We start from the raw sequence: 27,061 nt of genomic DNA on the forward strand, positions 1-27,061 counted from the left end.
ACGTCTCAGTCTGTGCGTCAGTGGTGAGTAATAAATTTATATAGTTACACACGTATGTATTGGCTGCGTTCAGGTTTACTAAGTACTGAACAGGTCTGACTTTATCTGACACAAAGTTTCATTGTTTTATTATAGATTTTTTAAAATTTTTTTAAGAAATAGTATAGTTGCTTCAAATTTTTAATACAAGATCTGCTAAGACCTGCTCAGGACTTACTAAACCTGAAAGCGGCCATTAATAAAATATTCATTACACTGACTAGGTTTCTTTGCTGACGATAAGTATACTTAAATACAATAGATATATATGTATGTGTATGTTAATAAAACTCGTGACAAGATAATTTTATAATATTTTTCAAGTATTTATATAAATTATTGTATTGTAATTATAAATATTTAAGGTAATGATTTAAAAATAGGAGAATAAAAAATCTGTCAATTGATATTAATAAATTAATCAATACACAAAGTTAAAAAGAAAAAAAAAATAATAACAATAATGGACGGTAATAAGGATGAAGCTGAAAGGTGTATTGAATTGGCTGAAATGCATATTAAAGGAAAACGATTCGATGATGCGGAAAAATTTGTTAAAAAGGCCATCAAGTTGTATCCATCGAAAAAATATGATGGTAATAATTGTTATTTAATATTTAATAATATTTACTTGTTATTGTTTTAAAAAAAAAAAAAAAAATGATTTATTTGTAGATTTATTGAGTAAAATTTCATTATTGAATAAAAATAAAAAAAGTGAGCCAGAGCCTGAAATAAGAAAAAGACAAACTGGTAAAGAATCTAGTCAATCAACCTCTGGTGGTAATGATTACAGTAAGGATCAATATGATCATGTAAAACGTATTCAAAAGTGTAAGGATTATTATGAAATTTTGGGAGTGACCAAAGAGGCCACGGATAGTGAAATAAAAAAAGCATATAAAAAATTAGCTTTACAATTACATCCAGACAAAAATAAAGCACCTAATGCCTCAGAAGCATTTAAAGGTATGTATTTATTTAATTAATAAACTTTTGATTAATTGGGATTTAATTTCAGCTCTTGGTAATGCTGTAGCAATTTTAACAGACGTTCAAAAACGTAAACAATATGATTTATATGGATCTGACGAAGAGAGATTGCAGTCGGCGCAATCTAGGTCAGCCCAGCATTCCCGTTATAATTATTCACGAGGGTTTGAAGCAGACATTACAGCCGAAGAATTGTTCAACATGTTCTTTGGTGGTGGTTTTCCCCAGCAAGAATTTTATATGCGACGAACCGGTGGTAGGTGGATGAGACAAAATAATGCTCAAACTCAGCATACCCGTGATCAACAAGGTAATGGTTACACCGCATTTTTACAAATGCTTCCTGTACTATTGTTAATCGTATTAACTATGATGAGTAGTTTTTTCATTTGGGATCCATTGTATAGTTTACATCCTAATTCGTAAGTAATTTTTAAAAATTTTTTTATTATAAATAAACCAATGTTTATCTTTTAATTAATAAATTTAATTTTTTTTTTTTTTAGTAAATATTCTGTCCAAAAACAAACGCAGGAAATGAAAGTACCCTATTATGTTAAAGAAAATTTCCACAGCGAGTACCAAGGAAGTTTGAGACGTTTAGAAATTTCTGTCGAAGAAGAATTTATAAATAATTTAAGGCATGCCTGTTATAGAGAAAAAAATTACAGTAAGTTTTTTTTTTTTATTAATAATAAAATACTCTATTTTATTCAACAAAGTAATTAATTAATATTAATTATTTCAGAGGATTCAATGGTATGGAAAGCTAGAAATTTTGGTGATGCTGAATTATTCCAACGCGCTAAAAATTTAGAAACTCCATCTTGTAAACGATTGCAAGAAGTACAAGCCGCATAAAAATAAAAAATAAAAAAAATTTTAAACAACTATTATTAATGTTTTTTCAAAATAATAATAAAGTATTTTTTTTTTCTCCTTAATTTATTAAAAATAAATAATTAGTTTGTGTAGATAGTCTGTAAATTAAATATATATAATTTTGTGTTAATAATTTACTAGATTATTTATTATTAATTGACATTACGCTATTATAAAATTTTAAATGTATAATATTTTAATTGATTGATTGATTGATTGAATAAAAATAAAAAATATCTTAATATTTAATTTAATGAAAAATTTATTTTACAAAATTACACAACAGTAAATGCAGTCGCAGGCAAGATTTTTTTAACAGTACGGATTTGGAATTACACCGACACCTACTCCACCTTCGTGAGCACACATCGGAGTCGCAAAAGACCATGAATTTGTTTGCGGATCGTAAACTTCAACTTCTGATAAATTAGAGACACCATCGTATCCACCAATTGCCCAGAGCTTACCCATATTTGATACCAAAGCCGCGCGGCTTCGCATCATATTCATAGGTGCTATATATTCCCATCTGTATAATTAATTAACTTTAAATAATAATATGACAAAAAAAAAAAAAAAACCATATATATATAAAAAAAAAAAAAAAAAAAAAAAAACCATATATATAAAAATAATAATAATAATAATAATAATACTAACGTGTCTTTAATGGGATCGTATACTTCAACAGACTGTAAAAATGTTGATCCATCGTAACCACCGCAAACATACAATTTTCCGTTAAGTGTTGATACTCCTAAACGACATCTACGAGTAAGCATTGGTTTTACCGTAGTCCATAATCCAGTTTGTGGATCATAACGTTCAACCTAATTAAAATAATTAAATATTAACAATTATACATATAATAATTATTATTATATACTATATTACTTACAGAATCAAATATTGATAGACCATCATGACCACCTAATGCATAAATATACCCGTCAAAAGCAACGACACCTCCAGCAGATCTATGTTTATTCATTGGACGCAATAATTGCCATTTATCTGTTTTAGGACAATATCTTTCAACGATATTTAATGAAATGACACCATCGTAACCACCGCATACATAAATATAATCATTTAAAGCTGCTGATCCCACTGCACTATAATAAAATATAATAATAATAATAATAATAATAATAATAATAATAATAATAATAATAATAATAATAATAATAATAATAATAATAATAATAATAATAATAATAATAAGCGATGCTTGCTACGTGGCCTCCAAGCGGCGCATCGCGGGAAACGCAGACCATAACATCAGGTCTGTAGGCGAACGACGTAGCCCGTGCAGTGGGCCAACTACCCACTGCATGGAAATAACTGAGTTACCACAAGATACCAACTCAGAAGTGCTCCCCACAACCGGTCCTTTTCGGATGAGGACCATTCATCAGGTGGGAGGAGCACGCCGGACCCGATGAATGATGACGACCCTGGCGCCTTAAGGACTTACTTTAAGTGGACGGAGGAACTGAGAGTCGATCTCTTGGTGTGCTACCAACGTAGCGAGCCGGGGGTGAGCGGCTATATGGCCCGGATGCACACTCTTTGGAGTGATATGCATCCGGAGCTAGCGCATTTTACGCCCAAACACCTGCGTAATTATGCTGCTCATCTTCGGCGAAATAGAAGATCGCTTGTGCCGGACAGAAGGCAGTCTAATAGACTTTCCTTTCCGGCGCAACTACACCAAGAGCGACGCCGTTCCTCCTTGGACAACAACAATCCCTTTGTAGGACGGCAAGTAAGTATATCTAAAAAGATAACTTACTCCCAACAACAGCTTGACGCGGTAAACGAAGATCTCCGTGCAAACATCCTGGAGGATTCCACCCTGCTCACTGTGAGCCAGGTTGTGTATGGTGCAGCAGTTTCGGCTTTTCCGAGAGAGAGACAATGTCTCTCGATCGAGGCAAGGTTGAAACAGCGCATCTCACAACTTGGCTTGAAAATTGACATGTCCCGGAAACAGGTCTCCCGCATTCAGTGTGTGATTGAGTACGACACAACTCAAACAACATACACGCCCCGAATTCGGCGCATTGCTGCTGAACTTCGGTGGCGTCATCACACACTGAACAAGAGTACTCTTCATGTCATCAAGGAAGAGTCTCTTAATAAATTGCGGGCTCTAGTGGCTGCTAAAAAGTCATTAGAGAAAAGGCTGAAGCGGTTGGTCGACAACTCGTTGTTTCGATCCAGCCCTTCACGGTTTCTGACACCAAAGACCGATGTTACCGGGAATTATCCAACACCTGAGCGGGTGGAAGCTTTTTGGACTGAGTTGTATGGAGATCAACCAAACGTGAACGCCAACACTCCAGCTCTGCACGACTTCAAAGTATTCTGTCGGGAACACCGTCGACAGAATGCTGATGAAGAGAGCCCTGCAGTCAGTGTGGATGAAGTTCGTTCAGCTCTAAATGGCAGCAAAAATTGGGCTGCCCCGGGACCAGACGGCATTAATGTCTTTTGGTGGAAGAAGTTTACTTCTACCCACCTCCATCTGGCCCGCATATTTACATCATACATTAGAGCTGACGATCCGATTCCGGACTGGCTTGTAGAAGGGCGAACCGTACTGATACCTAAAAAAGGTGACTTGTCTGACCCTAAGAATTTCAGGCCTATCACCTGCTTGAATGCGGTTTATAAAATTTTTACAAAAATTTTAAATAACCGTATCTTGCAGCAGATAGAGCCTGTATGGCAACAGATATATGAACAACGTGGCAGTAAAGAGGCCTGTCAGGTTGCAAGGAGAACCTGATAGTGGATCGATGCGTCTTACAAGATGCGATCTACTATCAACGCAACCTGTCAATGGCTTGGATTGACTATCGCAAGGCATTTGACTCAACTCCACATGAGTTGATTTTATATCTACTCAAATGCCTGGGAGTCAATCCCGAAATAGTGGAATGTATTCGGCGTACAATGCAGCTCTGGCGAACGCGATTTCACATTGGAAGTGGAAACGCATTGCACGTAACCGGAGTTGTAGAGTACAAACGAGGGGTCTTCCAAGGCGATTCCTTGAGCCCTCTGCTGTTTTGCATTTCACTGCTGCCTATATCTGTTGTTCTCCGTAAAACTCATGGGTACTCTGTGGGGCCTCCGGGTGATCGAAACTATTCGATTACCCATCTGCTTTACATGGATGATCTGAAACTGTATAGCGCTGATAAAGATCATCTACAAGCGGCCCTCAACATCGTAGCAGAGTACACACGAGATGTCGGAATGTCTTTTGGGTTGGACAAGTGTGCGGTCGTACATCTGGCGAGGGGTAAGTGCTCTGATACTGGTGATGATGTCGAATTAGTGGATGGGAGCGTCTTAAGCCAATTAGACGCCGGGGAGTTGTATAGATATCTAGGAATGGAAGAGCACCGCATGCATGCGGTCTCTGAAGTCCGAACAACTCTCCAGAGCGAGTATGTTAGGAGACTCCGGAAAATTTGGTCCTCCGAACTTTCCGGCAAAAACAAAGTCTCAGCTACTAACATGCTCGCTGTCCCAGTCTTACTATACTCTTTCGGTGTCCTGAAATGGACCCGAAAGGATTTACGAGATCTCGACATCAAAACCCGTAAGATCATTAATATGAATCGGAGCATGCACCCCAATTCATCAGTCGCCAGATTATACCTCTCCCGGTCCATCGGTGGGAGAGGTTTGCAGAGTTTGGAGCGGCTTCACGACCGTTTGGTCCTGGGTTTAACACACGAAGTTGTCAATTTCACTGCAGACGAGGATGACTTTCTTATGCAAATTGTACATAAACATGAAAATGCGCATAAGGGGTCATTCTTGTATAAGGCAGCAATATATGCGGCAAGAACCCTTGGTCTTGGAGAAATAAACGCTCTTATGGAACTCCGAAAGGAGGAATTTAAGAGCGTCATCAGGAACGCCGAGGAAAAACTACTCCTTGGCGAACTGATGGACAAGTCCATGCACAGCGTGTTCTTTAAACACGTGCGTGATCATGGCTTGTCCATCCAGCTGACGTTTTCCTTCTTAAAGTCAGCGGGCCTGATGTCCGAGACTGAAGGGTTCATATTTGCCTGCCAAGATGGTGTCATTAACACTCTTGAGTACCGTAGCAAGGTGCTCCAGGTGCAGCTTCCGGACACGTCCTGTAGGAGGTGTAGACAACATCCGGAGACGCTTATGCACCTTTTGTCGGCATGTCCAGTGCTGGCGAGAGGTGCATATATCCAGCGTCACAATGCTGCCCTGAGAGTACTGTACTACTATCTTCGTCATTGCTACGGTATTGACGTGACACCAGTGCTGCCTTATTTGCCAGGAGATATTCCCCAGGTTGTTGAGAATGACAGTTGCAAAATTTATTGGAACATGCCATTTGCAACAACCCGGCGGATAGATCACAACAAACCTGATATTGTGCTCTTCGACAAGGCCACTCATGACATTTATGTCATTGAGTTCTCGGCCCCGGCTGAATACAACATCTCAGCCAAAGAAGAGCACAAAAGACAAATATATCAGGATCTCCTGTTTGAAATTGGTAAACTTTACCCAGGTTACCGTGTCAAGCTTGTCGTCCTGATTGTTGGCGTCCTAGGAGGGATGAAGCAGTCTTTTGTATCCTCACTTGCCAAAGTTCCAGCTTGCTCATCAAAAGCTGAGTTCTTGGCAGTTAGGATGCAGAAGGCTGTTTTACTTGGTTCTCTCCGTCTCTTAAGGGAAATGACTTTGGCCTGCTGTGATCACTAACCGCCTTGTTGTGCGGAGTGGTCCAGCAGTAACGGACGGAGCTCAGGCTGGGCCCTCGGAGAATCGGACTCCGGGGATAACCCCCCTGAGCATTTAATAACAAAATAATAATAATAATAATAATAATAATAATAATAATAATAATAATAATAATAATAATAATAATAATAATAATAATAAAATTATTTACCTTCTTTTGTGATGCATTGGAGCTATTATTTTCCATATTTTTAAAGCTGGATGATAAACTTCTACAGTTGCCAGTCTTTCAATACCATTGTACCCACCAAAAGCGTACAATTTATTTTGATGAACAGCTACGCCAACTCGACTACGATCCATTGTCATAGCTTCGGATTTTCGCCAAATTCCTTTAGCTGAATCATAAACTTCGACAGTGCTAAGAGAATTACCGTATTTAGTGAGTCCACCAACAGCAAAAATATGCCCAACAATATTTGTACAAACTCGAGGCCTGAACCGGTAGCTCTCCAGCAAATGTTTACGTTCAGGCATCAAGTGACAGTCTTTAGCCTCGTCCAATAGATCTCTACACTCGTGAGATCTTCTAATAAGATCCTCCTTAGCTACATGATCAACCAAATACTCTGGACTGAGTAACGGTAATCTTACAAGTATAAGTAATTTCGGCAAGAGTATCAGTCTCTCCTCAACGTTGTGCTTTATCCATCTAATTACTGCTTCAAATACTTGAGACTCTGACATGACGTACAAATCGTCTTTAGAAATAAGCTCCTTAAGATCAGTCACTGATAAAACTAAAAATTCGTCTGACAAGGAGACTTGGTGAAAGTATTGCTGGATGTACTTTGTCGATTCTTCAACAAGAGAGCTACAGTTTAAACGATCTGCGAATAAACTTATACCCAATGCGTTGTTAGGATGCAAATGACTCTTGAGAAAATCAGCACAAGCATCCCGTACAGATTGTAATTGCAAAAATGAAGCTCCTACCATAATACTTTGTACATTTGTTTTGTTTAATACTATTCTACCGCTGTACGCATAATTAATTAAAGCTTCCAAAGCCCTACAATGATAATAATAATAATAATAATAATAATAATAATAATAATAATAATAATAATAATTAATCTATTGATTATGTTTAATTTCTAATAATTGTAAAATATTATACATAGATTCGAATCCCTGAAGTGTTATTTCACTCAATTTACTTTCTACCATATTATTTAGGAACATTGCATGAAAATATGGAATTGTTGCTGCTAATACAACTCTATGGGCACTAAAACTTTGATCTTCAACCTGTAAATAATTAAATTTTTTTAATCAGGATACAAAGAAAGTTGATAAAATTATTGACTGGGGGATGTGATGATGAGTAATGAATTTTTAAAAATAAAATACCAGAGAGAACAAAGAAAATTAACAGAGGAAAGAAAAAAATAAAAGTTTACTTACTTTAAGTGTAACATCACAAAGTTTACCAGTTCTTCGAATTTCTTCAAATAAAGTAAATCCGGTGGAAAATATTTCAGATTCTTGATAAATTGTTTGATCATTTTTTTCTTGATTCACTTTCACGATTGACGCCATAGCTACAGTATTGTTATTAGCGACTACTGCTGCCATTTTGACATTTTGACGTTTGACATATCGCCAACCGCGAAATTTAAATGCCTCTGCAGCAGTCACGCCATCTATTAAAATCGATAATTATTAAATTTTTTTTTTTTTTTTTCCCCCCTTTCAAATTAAGTACTCTAAAAATTCTAAAAATAGACACATCACAACAATATTATCTGATTAAATAATAATATTAATTATATTAATATTTATGACCTAATTAAATTTATTTGGAAAATTAAAAAAAAATATTTAATTTTTAGTATAGATGCGTTAAATAAAGAATTTTACAAAATAATTGTTTACGCAGCCATATGCAATAGGTATATATGTTGTACATGTACATATAATAATTTTTTCTCGATATACAATTTGTACACCATTTTATAATAATATGAATTTTTAAATAAATTAATATTTAATAATAATAATTAAAAAATTATTTATTAATTAATTAATTGGTAAAATGACGTCATTGAGTGGATTTATGGAATTTTTTCAAAAAGGCAAGGTAAAGTATTTTAAAAAATATATATTATAATATAGAATTTATTAATAAATAAATATAAATAAATAAATAATTATTTTTAAAGACATTTAGACCAAAAAAAAAATTTACTCACGGGACATTGAGATATTCATTATATAAACAAGCTCAAGCTTCCTTAAATTCAGGAATAAATCTTCGAACTGCTGTAAAATTACCTCCTGGTGAAGCTTTAAATGATTGGATTGCTGTTCATGGTAATTATATTAAAGCTAAATTAAATGCTTCGATAATTTTATAATAATCGGTAAATTTTTATTTTTACAGTGGTTGATTTTTTTAATCGAATAAATTTAATCTATGGAACAGTATCAGAGTACTGTGACGCAACATCGTGTCCAACAATGAGTGGCGGTGCAAGATTTGAATATTTATGGGCAGACGGTGATAAATACAAAAAGCCAACAGCTCTACCAGCTCCTCAATACGTTAGTTTGCTTATGGATTGGATAGAAGCTCAAATAAATAATGAATCGGTCTTTCCAATTACCACCGACGTTCCATTTCCAAAGACTTTTACAAGTTTATGTAAAAAAATTCTCACAAGATTATTTCGAGTGTTTGTTCATGTTTACATCCATCATTTCGATCGAATAGTTTCTATTGGAGCAGAAGCTCACGTTAATACTTGCTACAAGCATTTTTATTACTTTGTCATTGAATTTGATTTAATCAATACCAAAGAATTGGAACCACTGTCTGAAATGACTTCAAAGGTTTGCAAAGATAATACAGTATCCTCATCACAGTATCCTCAGTCGCCTTCGATGACAACTAATTCGTTCAGGTAGCCATCAACCTCTTTACAAAAAAAATTACTAAAAATGGAGTCGCTTCCAAAGGATCATGACCATCATCACCATCATCAACATCCATATTCCTAAATAATTTTATTTTATAAAATAAATTAGTAGTAATATGGGGTCTAGTCATCATCGTAAACAAAAATAATAAAAAATAATAATAATAATAATAATAATAATAATAATAATAATAATAATAATAATAATAAAAAAAAAAGCTTTTATATTTTTAATTATACATTCAACATTATTTGTTTTTATCTTTATACATTGTTTATAATGATAATTAAATCCGAAGAATATATAATAATTAAATATAATACACAGTATTATTGACAAATTTACTACCAATTGAATGATTGTTGTGTATTTATTATTATTAAATTAAATTATTATCTAAACGAATTTTTTAATTTTATTTCTATTTTAAACACGAATCCAGTACATCGATGCTCTCATCGTATTATAATCTGGTAAATTTTCTACTGGACCAACGGCTGCGACAACTGGACACCGGTTGTAAATATATTTCATACCAACATCCTGAATAGTCTTAGCAGTAATACTCTGAAATGAAATAAAAAATAATAAATTTAATTTAGTTTAATGATTTTAATTAAAACATAAAAAAAAAAATATATATATATATATTAACTTACATCAATTCTCGCTTCTAACTCATGGAGAGGAATTCGTCGACCGTAGCAAAGCATTTGTCGACCAATGTCTTCACAAATAGCGGTAGTACCATCTAATTGAAGTAACATGTTTGTTTTAAGCATATTTTTAGCTCTGTTTACCTCCTTTTCAGTAACACTGGTGCAAAGTTTCATCCACTCTTGTTGTATATTCCAAATCATGTCCTCGCACTGCAATGGATCACAGACAAAGTAAACTCCCCACAATCCAGTTTCTTGATAACAGGTATTGAAGCTTTGGTAACTGTGACAAAGTCCATCCTCAGCAGAGGCTTTAGCTAAATGAGAGGCGTTGTTAACACCACCGCCTTGACTTCTGTCCCAAGATCCCAAAAGTGTATTGGCAACCATAAGAGGGATATTGTCAGCGCTGGCCCAACCAGCTCCTTCAATGGCAATAGCTACGTGAGCCAATGGCATTGAATCATCCCGAACACGAATTTCAGATCCAGTGTAACGGCATGGAGTCAAAACAGGTGGAATTTCTTCGTAATGAGGTCCCTTCATTTTACCAAAGTGTTTATCAGCGAGTTCAACAAGCTGTCCGTGATCAACTCCACCAGCTCCAGCTAAAACAAATCTTGGGGGTCCATAATGACTTTTAACATAGTGCTCTAGGTCTTTACGTGTAATTGATTTAATATTTTCAGTGGGTCCAAGTATTGTACGGCCCAATGGAGTTCCTTGAAAAGCTGTCGAGTGTAAATGATCAAATACTACTTCTTGAAGATTAGTATCGACTTCTTGCATTTCACGAAGAATAACTCCTCGCTCACGTTCAATTTCACTCTCACCGAGTTTTGAATTTTGAATAATATCGCTGAGAATTTCAATAGCTTTTGGAACATCTCCTGACAAACACTTTGCATAAAATACAGTTTGCTCCCGACTGGTGTACGCGTTCAAGTGAGCTCCCATATTTTCAATTTCCAGCTCCAAGTCAGTTTGAGATCGTTTAGATGTTCCCTATTATATTAATATTAATTTTTTTTTTTAATTATTATTATTATAATTAATCAACATTGGGAAAAAAAAAAAAAAAAAAAAAAAAAAATCAATAAATTTACCTTGAAAGCCATGTGCTCCATAAAATGAGCAACTCCATTGGTCTGGTCAGTTTCACAACGGCTTCCAGCATCAATCCACAAGCCAACAGTTGCTGTTGCTGCTCCACTGTCCTCGCTGGCTACCCGCATTCCACTGTCGAGTGTCGTAGTCTTTGTCGGTGGTTGATTTATCAACGTCTCCTTGAGTGATGCTACTGTTGACCTCCATTGTTTACGTGTCTATTAAATAATAATAATTATTATTATTATTTATTTTTATTGTAATTAAAACTCTATACAATAAATAAAACAATGTGAATGCTCGATTGGGCAAGAGAGATTACGTAAGATGAAAAAATATTGGATAAAAAAACCAGAAAAAAAGTTAAAAAATAAATAAACAATAAATAAATTGAATTTATTTTTACCAATTTTTATTATATATAAAATTACCTTTACTAGATTGGTTTTGTCTGAATAAGTTCGCAACGCGGTTCCAATTCTGAGGAGACGGGTCGCCATTTTTGTCAATTGACGGAGACGGAAATTTTTTTTCTCTTTTAGGTTATTGTCTTTTTTCTATTTCAACTTTTAGTTCTAGATAACTGCCACCAGGCGGCGCACAAATTAAAATAACATTAGTACCGGGAATATTTAAATAGCATATTTATTTTAATAATATTTAACTTTTTGATAAGTAATAAAAAATAAATTTAATTTTTTTTCTCAAAAATATTCAATTAATTTATTATTTTTTGTTTATCCTCGTCGTCAATCATCTATGCGTCGACGTCGATTACGACGGCTGGTAGAGGGTCTAGGTGTAGGGGTAGGTTCTTGTGATTGACTGAAACGATGCTGTTGGCTACTTTGTGTACTTTGGCTACTTTGCATACTTGGATCCTCAAGATCGTCATCATCGTTGGAATAACGAGCCATAAACTGATTGTTAACCTGTAAACTGTGCCCACAACCGGGACACTGGTGTTTACCGCTTATTTTAAAGTACTTAGCTAGACAGTACATGTGCATTTTTTTATCACATTTCTGGCACAATTGACCCTAAAAAAAGAATAATAATTTAATTTTACAGTAACATGATAATTAATTAAAAGTAAAAAAAAAAAAAAAAAAAAAAAAAAATCTTACGAAAACAACAGTCTGCTTGCACAATTGACAATTTTTAAGATTTGGATTCTCAGATTTTAAATAAGACATCAATTCAACAATACCTCGTACTCCCAAGTAAACATTTCCATCCTAATAAAAACAAATTTTTAATAATAATAATTTTTTTTTTTTTTTTTTTTTTTTTTAAAAAATAATATTTACCAAATAAAATAACCAAGATTCATTAATCATATGCTTTATAAACTTATCAACGCTGCTACGAGACAATTTAGTCTTAATACTGCTAACTAAATTGATGCAATCATTTTTAGAAATGCAATTATTATCATTACGAGATAATATAACACTGGTTATCATTTTAAGTAATTCGAGCTTTCCTTTTGTAAACAAAAGACAGTCTCCTCTGAAAAAATAATAATTATAAAGCTTGTAAATAAAAAATATATAATAAAAAAAAAAAAAAATAAATAAATAAAAAAATAAAATAAAATAAAAAATAAAAAATATTACTCTTGATCAGTGTCTTGATCGTGATTTGGCTCTACTTCAACTTGATCATTGTCATCGTCGATGGTGGTGCTGGTAAATACCCAGTGCTTAACACCAGTAATTTCACACTTTGATGACTGAATTGCCATTTCAACTTCAGCTAACGCTTTATTTATAACACGTGTAACTTCTAAGACATTAGATTGACCTGAAAAAATAATTATTTTTAATTAAAAATAAATAAATAATTTTAAAAAGTAAATAAATAAAATTTAGTACCAGTAATACCATTGACAGCAGCTTTAAATTCGGCATCCGGGTAAATTCCCTTTTGTGACATTACTTGAATAAAACTTTGAAATTCTTCTGACAAATCACCATCCTGTCTTCCATCAATGTTTGCCATTTTTTTTTTTTATTTTATTTTTTTTTTTTTTTATTTAATAATATTTTTATTTTTATTACAGAAAATAAAAATCTTATATATTTTAGGTTATAATAAACAAAGCCGCGTCGAAATTATTTTACCGCGAAAAATAATAACCTCTACAATCTCCAAGTTGATAAAGAAGATACCTTTGTTATCGAAAGTTTGAAATATATACAAATAGACAAAAAATAAAAAAAAAAAAAAAAAGATCATTCACCCTGACAGAGCTTGATGCCCAACCCCTGGTCAACAGTGCTTCTCAATTTTTTCATTTTCAATCAGTGATATCAGCATCAGTCCGTTGACATGACACAACAAATAAATAATCATTTTTATAATTATTAAAGTTTATTTACAATGTTTATTTAAAAAAAATTTTCATTCACCTCCAAGTAAGAGAATCTAAATACTAATCTCTAGATATTCATTTATATTTAAAGAGTAATTATTAAAATTGTTGATCAATAAAACTAAACTGAAAAATAAATGTTAAATTTATAGCTCAAGTGATTTTTTTTTTTTTTTTTTTTTTTTTTTTTTAATTCCTCACAGGTTATGTAAAAGTTAATTTTTAATCTCAAAGTGTCGGAAAAAAAAATAATGGGCCAAGGAACAGAGTGTGCTGACCGTCCAACAGAAGTTAGTGTCATAAGATTTGTGTCCAGGAATCAGACTATCGAGGAAATAGCTCCTAAAAAGGTACGTTACAGTTGACAGTCACTGAGCTTATAGAGATCAATGACCTGTAATCCAAAACAAATATTAAAATAATAAATAAAAATTTCAGGAAATTTATACATGTAAACAACAGGGTTGTGGTAAAATATTTACAAATCAAGATGAATACAAGACACACGAAGCTTTAGAAGAATTAAAAATCCGTTTTATGTAAATTTAAATAATATTATTATATTAAAATAATTTATTTATTGTTAATAAATATATTTAATATTATTTTTGAAGATGTCGAGAACCAGGATGTGGAAAAGAACTGTCAGATCCGGGAACAATGTGGCGTCATTATCAAGAGTATCACAGCAATGAAACGACAAATATATTTATTTGTCCTTACACAAGTTGCGGTGGGTCAATACACACCAGCAGTGTTAATTTAGAGCAACATATAGAAAATAGTCATCGGAATACACCAGCTGTAATACCCACTGAGCCAGAAATAATATGTTTTGAAGGTCCAGGTAGCACTACTTCAATCACTGGTAATAATCATCACCTTGTCAATGATGATGATGATGATGATGATGATGATGATGATGATGATGATGATGAAACTCTAAATGACGATGAGTGCATTGAAATGATTGATAAAAAAACAAATATTATAAGAAATAGTGTTAATTATATTAAACAAATAAATTATTCATCACCTAAAAATAATAACGATAATAATAATGATGATGATAATAATGATAGATTGATAATACCAGAAGAAAATAATGATAACAATTGTTCCAATGATTCTGCAAAATTATTTATCACTAGTGATACCAATAAAGACACTTGTAATAACTCTAATAGTATACTGTATGATAATAAACAAGGAAAAATAAAATTACAAGAGCATAGGATAGATTTGGGTAATCTTGAAAAAGTATTTAGAAGTGGATTTGAGGATAATAATTGTCGAAATATTATTGAATCAAGTAATGAAAATAATAATAATAATAATAATAATAATAATAATAATAATAATAATAATGGTGCTTCTTCTACTACTACTTCAACCACTACTAATACAGCAACAACAACAACAACAACAACAACAGCTATTACTAATAGTAGTAGTAGTAGTAGTAGTAGTAGTAGTAGTAGTAGTGATAACAATAAAACAACAGTCAACAGTGATGATGATGAGGATGATGAAGAATATACACCTAAAAAACAAAGAATGTCGAGGTGTAAAAAAGAATTACCATATAAATGTGAAATAAATGGTTGTGGTAAAATGTACAAGTACATATCTCACTATCGACATCATCAGGACAGTCATAAAGTACAAGAAAATAAAGAAGCTAATAAATTAATTAAATCAAATAAAATTAAGCAGCAGCAGCAGCAACAACAACAACAACAACAACAACAACAACAACAACAACAACAACAACAACAACAACAACAACAACAACAACAACAACAACAACAACAACAACAACAACAACAACAACAACAACAACAACAACAACAACAACAACAACAACAGCAAAATAAAGCATCTACTGTTAGTTTTTTTTTGTAAGTATATTATTATAATATTTTTATTTTAAAACAATAATAATAATAAAAAAATAACAATGATTTTATTTTCAATATTAGATGTAAAATACCTGGTTGTGGAGCTCAAATAAATAATGTAACTAGTCTATGGAAACATTATCAAGATAATCATGCCAACAATACAAAAATACCAATTGTACAATCACAAATAAAAAGCAATCAATTATTTCGGTAATTAAAATATTAATATAATTAAATGAAAATAAATATTAATAAATTTTTAAATTTGTTTCAGATGTAAAATATTAAATTGCGATATGGAATTTCGTACAAGTGTACAGCTATACAAACATTTGAATGATGTACACTCTGTTAACACACGAACGGCAAATGTTATTGGAACGCTGTTATCTGATAACAACACCAACACCGACTCTAAGGCTGATGGGATTGATTGTAAGCGACGATTTATAGATAATGATTTTAACCAAAATAATAAAAAATCAAAGACTGATTTTAAAGCCAATTGCAATGTTATTAATATTACTTATAACGATAACGATAACAATGATGAACGTACCTCATCATCTAATTCATTAATAACAATGGCTATCAAAGAAGAATCCTCACGCGATTGATTACAATTTAATTAATTTTATTAAATTAATAATAATAATAATAATAATAATAATAATATTAACTGCCAGTTATACGATGTAGCAAACTTGAAAATATAAAACTTGTTCGTAGAAATTTCATAAAAACGAAAAAAAAAAAAAAAAAAATTTATGGAATGATCTCTTAATAATAAATATTAAATATTACTTCCGTCGTGGCCTAGTCACACAGGTCATCATTTTAAATGCTTCTTAAAACTTACTCCATAGCAATATTATTATATTAATATATGTGTTATTATGAGAGAAATGGACGAAAATATTTAAATTTTAATTAATATTACCAGTATTTTATTAATTTTTCAATTAAATATTATATTAAAAAAAAAAAAAAATTTAATATTTTAGTAAAAGACTGCATAAAACTTTAATTTTATTTTTATTCTTTAAATAGTCACTATATTATACAATATAAATATGGCGTTTAAAAAATTTTTAATAAGATACTTAGATTTTAATAGATAAAAAAATTTTTAAATTATAATTAATCAAAAGAATGTTTTTTCGTTTTTATTTATTCTTTAATTAAATTCATCAGTGTGTGTGTGTGTGTGTGTGTGTGTGTGTGTGTGTGTGTGTGTGTGTGTGTGTTTTTATTATATTTAAATTTTAGCAATACTCATAATTTATATACTATTTGTAATAATAATTTTTTATTATTGTTTGATAAATGTTACAATAAAATTTATGAAAATTTTTTATTTATCAAATTAAATAAATGGTTTCGTTATAATACAAATATTTATATTTATTTTTTATTCAAAATTTCCCGCAATAAATTCAGAGGAAGAGGGGAAAAAAAAAAAAAAAAAAAAAAAAAAAAAGGGCGGGGGGGCTCTGTTAACTCAGTTATAACCTATTTTATTTTTCATTCAGTAGTAAAAGTAATATAAATAAAAAATAATCGTGTTGCTGTGTAAATATTTAGTTATAATCAATGATTAAAATATTATCATTAAGATTATTAAATTCATCACTTGGAAATAATAATTTATTATATAAAAATATAATGACAAGTTCAGCAGTGAGAGCTAAAAAGTTCCTCGAGGGATTAAAGGACAATCCTTACTTCGACAAGTACGCTGGAGCTATAGCCAAATTACAGCAAACAAATCCAGATGAATTTATATCGAGAATTGAAGAAACTGAAAAAAAGAAACGTCCATCAAGTAAATATAATTTATTATAATTTATCTACAATACTGAAGTTAGCGGTCAGCTGTTAATTTACAAAAATTTTTTTAGAACAATCAAATTGTTATTGTTATTAATTGAAGAATAATAATTTTTTTTTTTTTTTTTTTTTTTTTAAAGAGTCGAAGGAATCAGCAGCAGCAAAGTTTAATCGAGATGCAAGTGCCAAGCCATCACTCGGTTCATTGGATTTAAAACAAACCAAGGTGTCACGTTTGTCGGACGTTATGAAGCTGGAGTTACTTGAGGACAAAGGCAAGCAGGAAATCACAGATATCTGGTTAAATTATCACAAACAAAAGGACTGTATTTGTGGGGTAATGGAGCCTGAAACATTTGACTTGATGTTTGAAAGAGGATCACAGTATCCGACATTTATTTTACCATTGCCGCGTGAAAATGGCTACGAATTTATTTTAAGTCAATTTTCTGGAAGTGAAATTCACATGACACCCTTGCTTTGGTATCAAACTCATCAAGAAAATGCTCCCGAGTGTTTAACTATTATTCACTGCACCGATTTACGTGATTCTAAAGGAATAGTATTGATGAAGGGTGAATTTGACATTAAATCTATCAACGTACAGGAGGCACAGTGTCTTGCCAATGAATTACAACTCTATTACGCTAAAGACAATCCCGAACGGTTAAAATTACTCGAGACATTTACTAAACATCCCGATCAATTTAAACACATGGATTTAGTTAAACAGTTGGAAACTATTTCACTTTTAACTGAAACATTTATTCAGAAAAAAAAATCTTCATAATCCCCTTAAATAAAAAAAATTTATTTAAATAATTAGTAACGTGTAAAATTAATTAATAAATTTTAAATAATTATAAAAGACAAGTATTTTATTATTATTATTATTATTATTATTATTATTATTATTATTATTATTCCTTTACAGCGAATAGATTAATGACTCCTCTGCTGAGATCCGTTTCCAATAATAATCATCGGCAAGCTAAATCATGGATCAATAAAACATTTACCAGGACATATGTTGATTATTGCCCAAAAAATGTTTATCTCACAACTCCTATATTCTACGTAAATGCCGGTAGCTTCATTAAATATTTATTTTATTTTATTTATTATAAAATTAAAAAAAAAAAAACAAACAAACAAACCATTTTAATTATTTAAAATTGTTAAGGACCACACATTGGACATCTCTACACAGCTAGTTTGGCGGATGCATTTGCAAGGTTCAACATAATGTTGGGACATCAGGTGTTTTTGAGTACCGGAACCGACGAACACGGCACTAAAGTTTCTGATGCTGCAAATGCTAATAATTTATCTCCCCAAAATTATACAGATAAAATATCCGGATTATTCAAAGATATGTGTGATAATTTTGATATTTCATACTCGAATTTTATACGTACGACAGACTTGAGGCATCATGAAGCTGTCAATCATTTTTGGGTAACTTAATAACAATAATAATACTAATACTAATAATATTTATAATTAATCATTAATAATATTACAGACTACGCTTAAAGAAAATGGGCACTTGTACTTGGGAAAATACTCCGGATGGTACTGTGTATCCGACGAAGCTTTTGTTTCAGAGTCCGAGTTGCTGGAAAAAGTATTAAATGGTAAAACAATTAAAGTATCTGCAGCCTCGGGTAATCTTGTTCAATGGATGGAAGAAGATAATTATAAATTTAAACTTGGCTCTATGCAGGATGATCTCAAGTACTGGTTAAAAAATGGTAAAAATATTTATTATTCATCATATTTTAAATAAAAAAATTAATAATATTAATTAATTAAAAATAGTTAAGGCTGTTGAACCAATAAAATTTCACAAAATTCTTTTGTCCTGGATCGAGGAAGGAAGTTGTTTAGAGGACTTTAGTGTTTCTCGACCAGTCTCACGAGCACCCTGGGGCATTAAAGTTCCCAATGACAACTCTCATACAATTTACGTATGGTTAGACGCACTAATTAGTTACTTAACTTCACTTGGTTATCCAAAAAATCAAGAGTTTGCTAAATTTTGGCCACCAACAGTCCAAATAATCGGAAAAGACATTTTAAAATTTCACGGCGTGTACTGGCCAGCATTCAGCATGGCAGCTGGTTTGGATCCACCGAGAACTCTCCTGTGTCATTCCCATTGGACAGTTGATGATGAAAAAATGTCTAAATCAAAAGGAAATGTCGTGTCACCTTCAGAGGCTGCTAAATTATTTACTGCTGACGGGTTGAGATATTTTCTTCTTCGAGAAGCTGTACCACACAGTGATGCAAGTAAGTAAGTTTCTATTATTATTTTAATAATAATAATAATTATTATTATTAAATTTTGATTTTTATAAATTAGACTACAGTGAGGATAAAATAAGAAATATATTAAACGCTGAATTGGCAGATACACTTGGAAATTTAGTGAGCAGGTGTATGGGAAAAGCATTGAATCCTGATAAAATAATTCCCGAGCCTTGTGTGCATCACGCAGAAACACTTGCCTCAGATGAAGCACTCAGATTAGTAGAGAGTCTTGAAAATGTATCTTCAATAGCTTACGACTATTACAACGATTATAATCTTCATTTAGTTGTTGACATTGTTATGCAATCATTATTTTTGGCTAATAAGATGATTGATCACCACAAACCGTGGGTGCTGGCAAAAGAGACTGAAAATCTACAAGCTGAAGAAAAACTCGATAGTGTTTTAGCTCTGGGTCTTGAAGCTGCTCGAATCGGATCATTAATTTTAACGCCAATTATACCGCGATTAACTTATCACCTTCTTGACTTTTTAAATGTACCTTCCAATGCACGAATGTGGGATAATTCAAAGTATTTAAATACTGGCCGGAATAACAACCAAATAAATCCACCAAAGCAACAAGATTATGCGTTTTTTAAAAAATTACGATAATTATTATCACTTGAATAAATTTTTCTACAGTTTAAAATAATTGTATACTTAAAAATAAAGTAAATGCAATAACTTGGTAACTATAGTGTTGTTATCTTTAAAATCGATATTTAAATAATAATTATCAGAGACACGATCAAATTTCCTGGTATTTGATATTCTGATATTTCAATGTTTCAATATTTTATCTTAAATATATTGTATCAGCCCTGAAGGTCTCAAAGATGATATATATATATATATATATATATATATATATATATATATATATATATATATATATATATATATATATATATCGCATGTCATTGTTACAGATGTTACAGATATAATAATATTTTTAAAAGTAAAAAAATTTATAAAATTAATCCGAGTCAATGTGAGTATCTTGAGAAGAAGAATATAATTTTTTTTTCAATTGAGTTAAGCTCACTGGAAGATCAATATTAATAATACTTTGTTCACTACTCTTGTGATTATTATCTGATAAAGTCTGTTGCTCTGCTGGGGATTTTCTTGTTGATCTATACAATGGATTCTCAAAGCGTTTACCTTCTCCGTTGTTCTGTTCTCCGCTTATACCACTATTATCTTGTTGTAAATCATTGTCAATAAGATTGTCTAAAGCACTTTGACCAGATAGTTGTACATGACCCTCTGGTAAATTTTCAAATTTCGCAAATCCATCGTCACTGCGAAAAGGTATTCCATCACGTACTACTGTACCGAAAGCGTTTCGCCATATAGACACAATACTGTAACAATTTTATAAAAATTTACTGCCTGTACTGAGAAAGTTTTAATTAAAGGGAAGCTTAAGCCAAAAATAGTTAATTGAATACTATTAGTTGGTAGTATTAGAGAGATGCTGTGAAATGTGTAGTGTAATAATTAAAAGCCTCAGTATTCGTTAATTAGTAGTTCCATTGAGGTTTTATATATAAAGCTCAATGGATACTAAAAAAGAACAAAAAATAATATTATTAAATATTTAACAGAGTAGTAGTCTGCGTTCTGTAGTGGGTGTAACGTTAATTTCAAGTTTTAATAATACAAGAGCGACAGGTGCTCGGTTTAAATACTATCACTACCTTACAGCTTACAGCGGCATACAACTACAAGAGAATTAGAGAAATTTGTTCTGCGTATGCGTAATCACTTAATAATAGTTTGGATTTATATTCTACAGATATATACTATTTAGTATAAACACAGAGAGTTTTAATCTTATTAAATAATTTTATTATAACAACCAGTAGTACCAGCTGTTAATAATTATTTAATCAAGTATTTTTTAAAATAATATACTTGCCTGGTGTAAGAGTATCCAAAGTACGGAAGTCCAAGTATAATAATTATTAAAATAATTATTGGAATTCCAAACATAGGTCCCAGTGTATTTCCAAGTACAGAACCTGTTAAGGGTGCTCCAGTATTCATTGCTTCAACAATGGGAATTCCTTTAGCTATTAAAAAAAAAAAAAAAAAAATATATATATATATATATATATATATTTATTATTATTAATAGCAACACTATTGCATAAGTATAAAGAAAAATGAATAAAAAGCAACCCATCAACCGTCGACGAAGCTTGTCAATGGCTTCTTGGCTTTTTATTCCCGAATAAATTCCTCTCTCGGCAACAAGAATCTCAAGCTCTGGTTTGTCCGGAGCAAATCTAGCGTGCCAATAAATATCTTTATTATTTATAAATTCTTCTTGTGCTATTTCTCCGAGTTTCGACACGGAAATAGTCTCACTGGGTACTGAAACTCGGCCCCCGCAGTAATCACAGCAGTGATCCTTAATCTCAAAAAGAAAAAAGAAAAAAACAAGTTGTCAATAATAATTATTCTAAGAAATTCATTCATAGATTATTTCTACATCTCCTACAGAAGATTCCTACCAAATTTCAAGTTTCTAGGTCTGATGGTTCCCGAGATATCGTGATGAGTGACTATATAGATAGGAATCTCTTATATATATATATATATATATATATATATATATATAGATAGATATAAGTAATACCTGAAATGGAAATTCACATTGAAGTTGTTCACATCTTGGAGCTTGAATTTTACAAATTTCCGCCAATAACTCTTCGGAGTATTCCGGCTGGCAGATACAATCCGATTCACAGTATTGTAATCCACTGTAACTATATTTAAAATAATTAATTTTCGTATATTAAAAATAATAAAATAAAATAAATAATTAACCTGATTGTTAGAGGACTGTTGCGAAATTCTCTACCAGTTATTATTGAATGCCAACGCCATTCATCAATGGTTTCTTGTTGGCCTATTTTTATTTGCTTAACTTTGACATTGGTGTTGGGCAGAGTTATACTCAAGGCATGATTTTTATCTGGAAAAATGACAGTGTCCATTGAACAGGGAATTCTCTCAAAATCCGGAACTGCTTTATTTGAATCACCCCAATTTTGAGGATCAACCCAATAAAAAGGTCCCTTTAGCTTCCAAACAAAAGTTTTTTCTCTATTATTACTGTCACTTATCTAAAATAAATCAAAGTAAATATATTTTATTGTATTTATTTTAATAAAGTTTATTAGTAGCTGTTACCTGCAAGGTTCCATCCCTCGAAAGTAAAAGAGATCCATCTCGGGATAACTCAATCCCGGAAAGTTGTAAATCCGAATTGCCCGGAAGTCCAACCGAGTGATATATTTCTAAAGGAAATACCACCCGACTGTTTGATTCTGGTTTAATACCGTTCATCCAATTGTTTCCCGAGGACCACTCCAACTCCGGAAGCCAGTATTTCTTTTCACCTACACGCCAACACTCACTTTTACCGATTAAATTTACGATAATAATTAAATAAAAAAATATTAACAACTTCATCGTTATATACTTTTGATTTATATATAACAAGTTGGTGCTTGAAGAAACAAGACAAATTTATATTTTATATTTATATTTATTTGAGAAAGAGGGGCGTATTTCAGTATTTCAATATTAATCTCATGAGAATAGTTATCGGTTAAATTTATAGTACTCTCCAGGCATCAGTACATTACTATATATATATATATATATATATATATATATATATGTCTTTATTTTTTTTCGATAAAATTTACAATACAGATATACATTCAAGTATAATTATTATTTTAAAAGCTGATAATAAAAAAAAAAAAAAAAAAAAAAAAAAAAACAATTTTTACATTTGATTGATAGGTGAGTGTATTTAAAGTTAAGCTATTTATATTTATTTATAATACTTTGGATATATTTGAACAATACTAAAGTTAGCCGACGTTGTTAATTTTTTGATTAAATTATAACAAAAATAATTTTTTGAATAAAGTAAATTTTTAAATGTCGGCTAACTTAATTTTCAATATAATAATAAATTTTGAAGATGGATTATAAAAAAAAAAAAAAAAAAAAAAAAAAAAAAATCTTCAATCCTGTTCCCAAACATCATTATTGTAATTATTTTCAGAAGAAGAATCATGTTTATTAATATCATCTGGCTGTTTAATTGATGAAAATATATGAATATTGCGTTTTCCAACACCAAAATCATAAGTACGTGATTTAGGAACAGCCCCCCGTTTATTTTGTTGTTGATCTTGAATCACTGGATAATTATAATCGCTCCCAACGGATAAATAATCACCAAACAAACCAAACTGATGTAATTTATTTTTTTCCATCTGATCCATTTTATACATCGGATAACGTTTACCGATCCCAAATGAATAGGGAGTATTTCTCTAAATAAAAAATAGAGTGTAAATATTTTCACACTTTATAAGCAAAAAAAGTAACAGGTTAATATTATTATCAACTGCGCTATACTATATATACTGGAAGAGAAGAATAAATGAATGAAAGAAAAACAAATAAATCAAGATAACACAATAGTGGATAACAAAGGAAGAAAAATGAATACGGATGTGTATATGTATTGAAAATACAGAGAGATTTGCGAAGCCTCCTGTCAGTAAGCTTATACTGTCTCATCAATGTCATTGTTAAAAATTCTAATCTCTCTCTCTCTCTCTCTCTCTCTCTCTACTAATAAATTTATTGGCAGTAGTAGAGAATGATAAATAATCAAATAACGTAAATAAAAAATGTAAAAAATACCTTTGAACCGTCGTACCATCGCTTTCCAATACCAAAGCTGTAGCGATATTCGGGAAATCGTTTGTATTCAGCGACATACCGATTTTCTGGTAATCTTTTGTACTCTGTTATCAAGTCATAATCTTTTTTAGCAGTACAAAGTGGTCGATTATTTATTTCACGGGATGATCTCTCGACGACACTTGTTGAGTCGTCGATAAATCCAGTAACACAATTAATTAATAAATAGATAATTAATAAAATAGAAACACTCAATTCTTTTCTCTTGTTCATTTCAATCTGTAAATAATAATAATAATTTATCTCAGCAATAAGTAAGTAAGTAAGTAAGTAAGTAAAAAGCCACTATTTTATTTAATTTACTCGTTAAAAAAAAAAAAAAAAAAAAAAAAAAAAAAAAAATGTAATTTAATAAATTATTACGATTTTGAGTGGATTGATTATATTGAAAAGAGAGTATAAAATTTGTATATTTAAAATAAAAATAAGGCAGAGTATGAGACGCGATTTAAGTTACCCCTGGCTGACAATTAACAGGGTCTCGGTTTAAAGTGCCTGTTAAATCACCTTATATATTGTTATACTGTTTAATGTTACCCCTTATTCCCACTGGAAAAGGGTTTCTTACAACTTTATTGTATTATATTGTATTATACACTCTCTTATAGGCTTAACAGCTTCGATTGTCTTTATAAACCTTGAAAGTTTATTCTCCTTTGGGAAATTCGTACTCTTTTTCTAAAACTCGAAAATTAATCCTTCTTAACAATTATTATTATCATTAAAATCAATTCCATTGATTAAAAAGTTTAAAAAAGAAAGTATCTAATCGAAAATCCTTATTTGAAAGTTATAACTCACGATATTAGAATTTTAATAAAAAATATTTTTCATCATCAGAGCTTTTATTAATATATTTTTTCCTCTCTTCAGAATAATTCCAGCACGGATATTAGATTAACGTCACTTCAATATTCTGTGACACTTGCGCTTCACTTACTGTAATTTTTTACAGATATTACTCATTTTAAATTACAATCATCATTTTTCTATGAATTTTTTTTTTTTTTTTCTATATTACAATAATAATGATTATAAGCGGTCAATTTTAAAAATTTTTTTAACAAATTAATTGCAACTTGATAAATTAATATAGTATGAATAATAATAAAAGTTTTATTTCCCGTGTGTGACTAATATATTTATTAAAAATTTCAATTTTTTAATTTAAATATACAAAAAAATAAAGTTTAGATTTATTTTCTTTCTTTTTTAATCAAAGTAATAAGATTTTCCTTTTAAAATAAACTTCATTTCTCTAGAGACTATATATACAGTTGTTTCATACTTTTATTGTATATTTATATGCAAATTTTTAAATAATATTAAATAAATAAATATATATATATCTTATTAAAAAAAAAGTTAAAAATTAATAAAGCATAAATGACAATAAATAAAATTAACTCACCTGTTGCTGCTAGACTCGCCGAGATTTATTATTACCAATTTTATTTATTTAAAATTACTAATTAAAACTATCACGATAATTGATAATAAATAATTAATCACTTGTTGATGTATAATTTTTTTTTTTTTTTTTTTTTTTGAAGTAATAGACTTGTTGTCTTTTAAAAGTTTAAGACAAGAGAATCTTGCTTGCGTAGATGTGGATGTCAGAATGAGGATGAAGGGGCGCGATTGAGCTTTTCTATATAACAGAGCGCCCACCGGCGCCGTCATCCCATCTCTTCATCCCCATCGTACCCCAATTGTCGCCAAACATCGAGATATCCCTGCCCGGCGACGATCCTAACGCATGACGTTGCTCCTGCTGATACCTCCCGTAGTATTCATATTCAATCACATTTTTTTTTTTTTTTTTTTTAATCGTTTTTTTTTTTTTATCAAATCTAATTGTAATTACGAAAGAAGATAAATAATGATAATTGATTATTATCCTAAATACGGGTGGATATGGTGATAATTATAATTAACAATTGATTTTATAATCAAATTATATAAGGCATTGATATGGTGTGGTTTACTTTTTCAAATAAAATATACTTTTTCCATTTTGTATACACATAAAAGCGAAACAGTCACATTGTCACGCTAATTGATCGTAAAAACCGCAACAAATCGCTCTATACTTGAATCTAGATCTTTATTTCTTCTTTCTTTTTCTCTATATACGAATAAATACGAATAAAAAAAAAAAAAAAAAAATAATAATAATAATAATAATAATAATAATAATAATACAATAATAAAAGTTTTTCAAACAACTAATACCCAGCATCATTTGTCATTTATCATTTTCAATATGTTACTCCAGTATCCAAGAAAAACAATAAGATATTATTCGCATATGATAAATATAAAAAAGAAGAAATATTCCCAATTGACACACTGATATATATACTGCGTAAAAAAAAAAAAGCTCATGAATTTGTAAGTCTGTGTATAAAAGTTGG

At 30.9% G+C, this 27,061-nt stretch overlaps 9 protein-coding genes across 14 annotated transcripts; 4 read left to right on the top strand and 5 right to left on the bottom strand.

The window, feature by feature from the left end:
• The first annotated feature begins 70 nt into the window (after positions 1-70).
• On the top strand, positions 71-2,156 carry LOC141525430 (dnaJ homolog subfamily B member 12). Of its 2 annotated transcripts, XM_074239934.1 has the most exons (6): positions 71-309; positions 405-635; positions 715-1,008; positions 1,061-1,454; positions 1,539-1,702; positions 1,781-2,156. In XM_074239934.1, the coding sequence occupies exons 2-6, from the start codon at positions 503-505 to the stop codon at positions 1,891-1,893; spliced, it is 1,098 nt and encodes a 365-aa protein (XP_074096035.1). In that variant the 5' UTR covers positions 71-309; positions 405-502; the 3' UTR covers positions 1,894-2,156. The 2 variants fall into 2 exon arrangements, with proteins under 2 accessions (XP_074096035.1, XP_074096034.1); XM_074239933.1 differs by having other exon boundaries at positions 71-635.
• On the bottom strand, positions 2,148-8,316 carry LOC141525428 (kelch-like protein 18). Its single transcript, XM_074239931.1, has 6 exons — positions 8,131-8,316; positions 7,844-7,974; positions 6,875-7,735; positions 2,813-3,029; positions 2,575-2,744; positions 2,148-2,443 (listed from the first exon to the last, which is right to left on the bottom strand). Exons 1-6 carry the CDS (start codon positions 8,299-8,301, stop codon positions 2,227-2,229), a joined length of 1,767 nt encoding a protein of 588 aa, XP_074096032.1. The 5' UTR covers positions 8,302-8,316; the 3' UTR covers positions 2,148-2,226.
• A 92-nt stretch (positions 8,317-8,408) lies between these two features.
• Mob3 (MOB kinase activator 3) lies at positions 8,409-9,687 on the top strand. The gene is made up of 3 exons (XM_074239939.1): positions 8,409-8,806; positions 8,889-9,039; positions 9,110-9,687. The coding sequence occupies exons 1-3, from the start codon at positions 8,762-8,764 to the stop codon at positions 9,631-9,633; spliced, it is 720 nt and encodes a 239-aa protein (XP_074096040.1). The 5' UTR covers positions 8,409-8,761; the 3' UTR covers positions 9,634-9,687.
• Positions 9,688-9,859: 172 nt separating this feature from the next.
• Positions 9,860-12,000, bottom strand: Uqcr-c1 (Ubiquinol-cytochrome c reductase core protein 1). Its single transcript, XM_074239932.1, has 4 exons — positions 11,843-12,000; positions 11,411-11,629; positions 10,305-11,309; positions 9,860-10,212 (listed from the first exon to the last, which is right to left on the bottom strand). The coding sequence occupies exons 1-4, from the start codon at positions 11,909-11,911 to the stop codon at positions 10,072-10,074; spliced, it is 1,434 nt and encodes a 477-aa protein (XP_074096033.1). The 5' UTR covers positions 11,912-12,000; the 3' UTR covers positions 9,860-10,071.
• Positions 12,001-12,031: 31 nt separating this feature from the next.
• Nse1 (SMC5-SMC6 complex component Non-SMC element 1) lies at positions 12,032-13,437 on the bottom strand. Of its 3 annotated transcripts, none has more exons than XM_074239936.1 (5): positions 13,298-13,437; positions 13,031-13,217; positions 12,722-12,923; positions 12,539-12,649; positions 12,032-12,451 (listed from the first exon to the last, which is right to left on the bottom strand). In XM_074239936.1, exons 1-5 carry the CDS (start codon positions 13,413-13,415, stop codon positions 12,161-12,163), a joined length of 909 nt encoding a protein of 302 aa, XP_074096037.1. In that variant the 5' UTR covers positions 13,416-13,437; the 3' UTR covers positions 12,032-12,160. The 3 variants fall into 3 exon arrangements, with proteins under 3 accessions (XP_074096037.1, XP_074096036.1, XP_074096038.1); XM_074239935.1 differs by having other exon boundaries at positions 13,289-13,422; XM_074239937.1 differs by lacking the exon at positions 12,539-12,649 and having other exon boundaries at positions 13,289-13,422.
• Positions 13,438-14,008: 571 nt separating this feature from the next.
• On the top strand, positions 14,009-17,069 carry LOC141525427 (uncharacterized). The gene is made up of 5 exons (XM_074239930.1): positions 14,009-14,138; positions 14,227-14,327; positions 14,403-15,689; positions 15,771-15,902; positions 15,967-17,069. Exons 1-5 carry the CDS (start codon positions 14,040-14,042, stop codon positions 16,307-16,309), a joined length of 1,962 nt encoding a protein of 653 aa, XP_074096031.1. The 5' UTR covers positions 14,009-14,039; the 3' UTR covers positions 16,310-17,069.
• A 115-nt stretch (positions 17,070-17,184) lies between these two features.
• Metrs-m (Methionyl-tRNA synthetase, mitochondrial) lies at positions 17,185-20,533 on the top strand. 2 transcript variants are annotated; one of them, XM_074239713.1, is made up of 7 exons: positions 17,185-17,517; positions 17,663-17,797; positions 18,457-18,609; positions 18,706-18,980; positions 19,048-19,276; positions 19,344-19,817; positions 19,891-20,533. In XM_074239713.1, the coding sequence occupies exons 1-7, from the start codon at positions 17,286-17,288 to the stop codon at positions 20,451-20,453; spliced, it is 2,061 nt and encodes a 686-aa protein (XP_074095814.1). In that variant the 5' UTR covers positions 17,185-17,285; the 3' UTR covers positions 20,454-20,533. The 2 variants fall into 2 exon arrangements, with proteins under 2 accessions (XP_074095814.1, XP_074095815.1); XM_074239714.1 differs by having other exon boundaries at positions 19,939-20,533.
• A 199-nt stretch (positions 20,534-20,732) lies between these two features.
• Positions 20,733-23,423, bottom strand: LOC141525291 (protein amnionless). Of its 2 annotated transcripts, none has more exons than XM_074239717.1 (6): positions 23,046-23,423; positions 22,680-22,978; positions 22,489-22,612; positions 22,029-22,266; positions 21,766-21,919; positions 20,733-21,208 (listed from the first exon to the last, which is right to left on the bottom strand). In XM_074239717.1, exons 1-6 carry the CDS (start codon positions 23,325-23,327, stop codon positions 20,818-20,820), a joined length of 1,488 nt encoding a protein of 495 aa, XP_074095818.1. In that variant the 5' UTR covers positions 23,328-23,423; the 3' UTR covers positions 20,733-20,817. The 2 variants fall into 2 exon arrangements, with proteins under 2 accessions (XP_074095818.1, XP_074095816.1); XM_074239715.1 differs by having other exon boundaries at positions 22,489-22,618; positions 23,046-23,422.
• A 259-nt stretch (positions 23,424-23,682) lies between these two features.
• Apime-asta (allatostatin A) lies at positions 23,683-26,258 on the bottom strand. The gene is made up of 3 exons (XM_074239898.1): positions 26,056-26,258; positions 24,585-24,863; positions 23,683-24,208 (listed from the first exon to the last, which is right to left on the bottom strand). The coding sequence occupies exons 2-3, from the start codon at positions 24,855-24,857 to the stop codon at positions 23,894-23,896; spliced, it is 588 nt and encodes a 195-aa protein (XP_074095999.1). The 5' UTR covers positions 24,858-24,863; positions 26,056-26,258; the 3' UTR covers positions 23,683-23,893.
• Positions 26,259-27,061: the final 803 nt, after the last annotated feature.

This window comes from Cotesia typhae, unplaced genomic scaffold, assembly GCF_013202065.1.
Source record: "Cotesia typhae breed Kobodo isofemale line unplaced genomic scaffold, CoteBio_Ctyphae contig_26, whole genome shotgun sequence".
In the NCBI taxonomy this organism is placed as follows: Eukaryota; Metazoa; Arthropoda; class Insecta; order Hymenoptera; family Braconidae; genus Cotesia; species Cotesia typhae.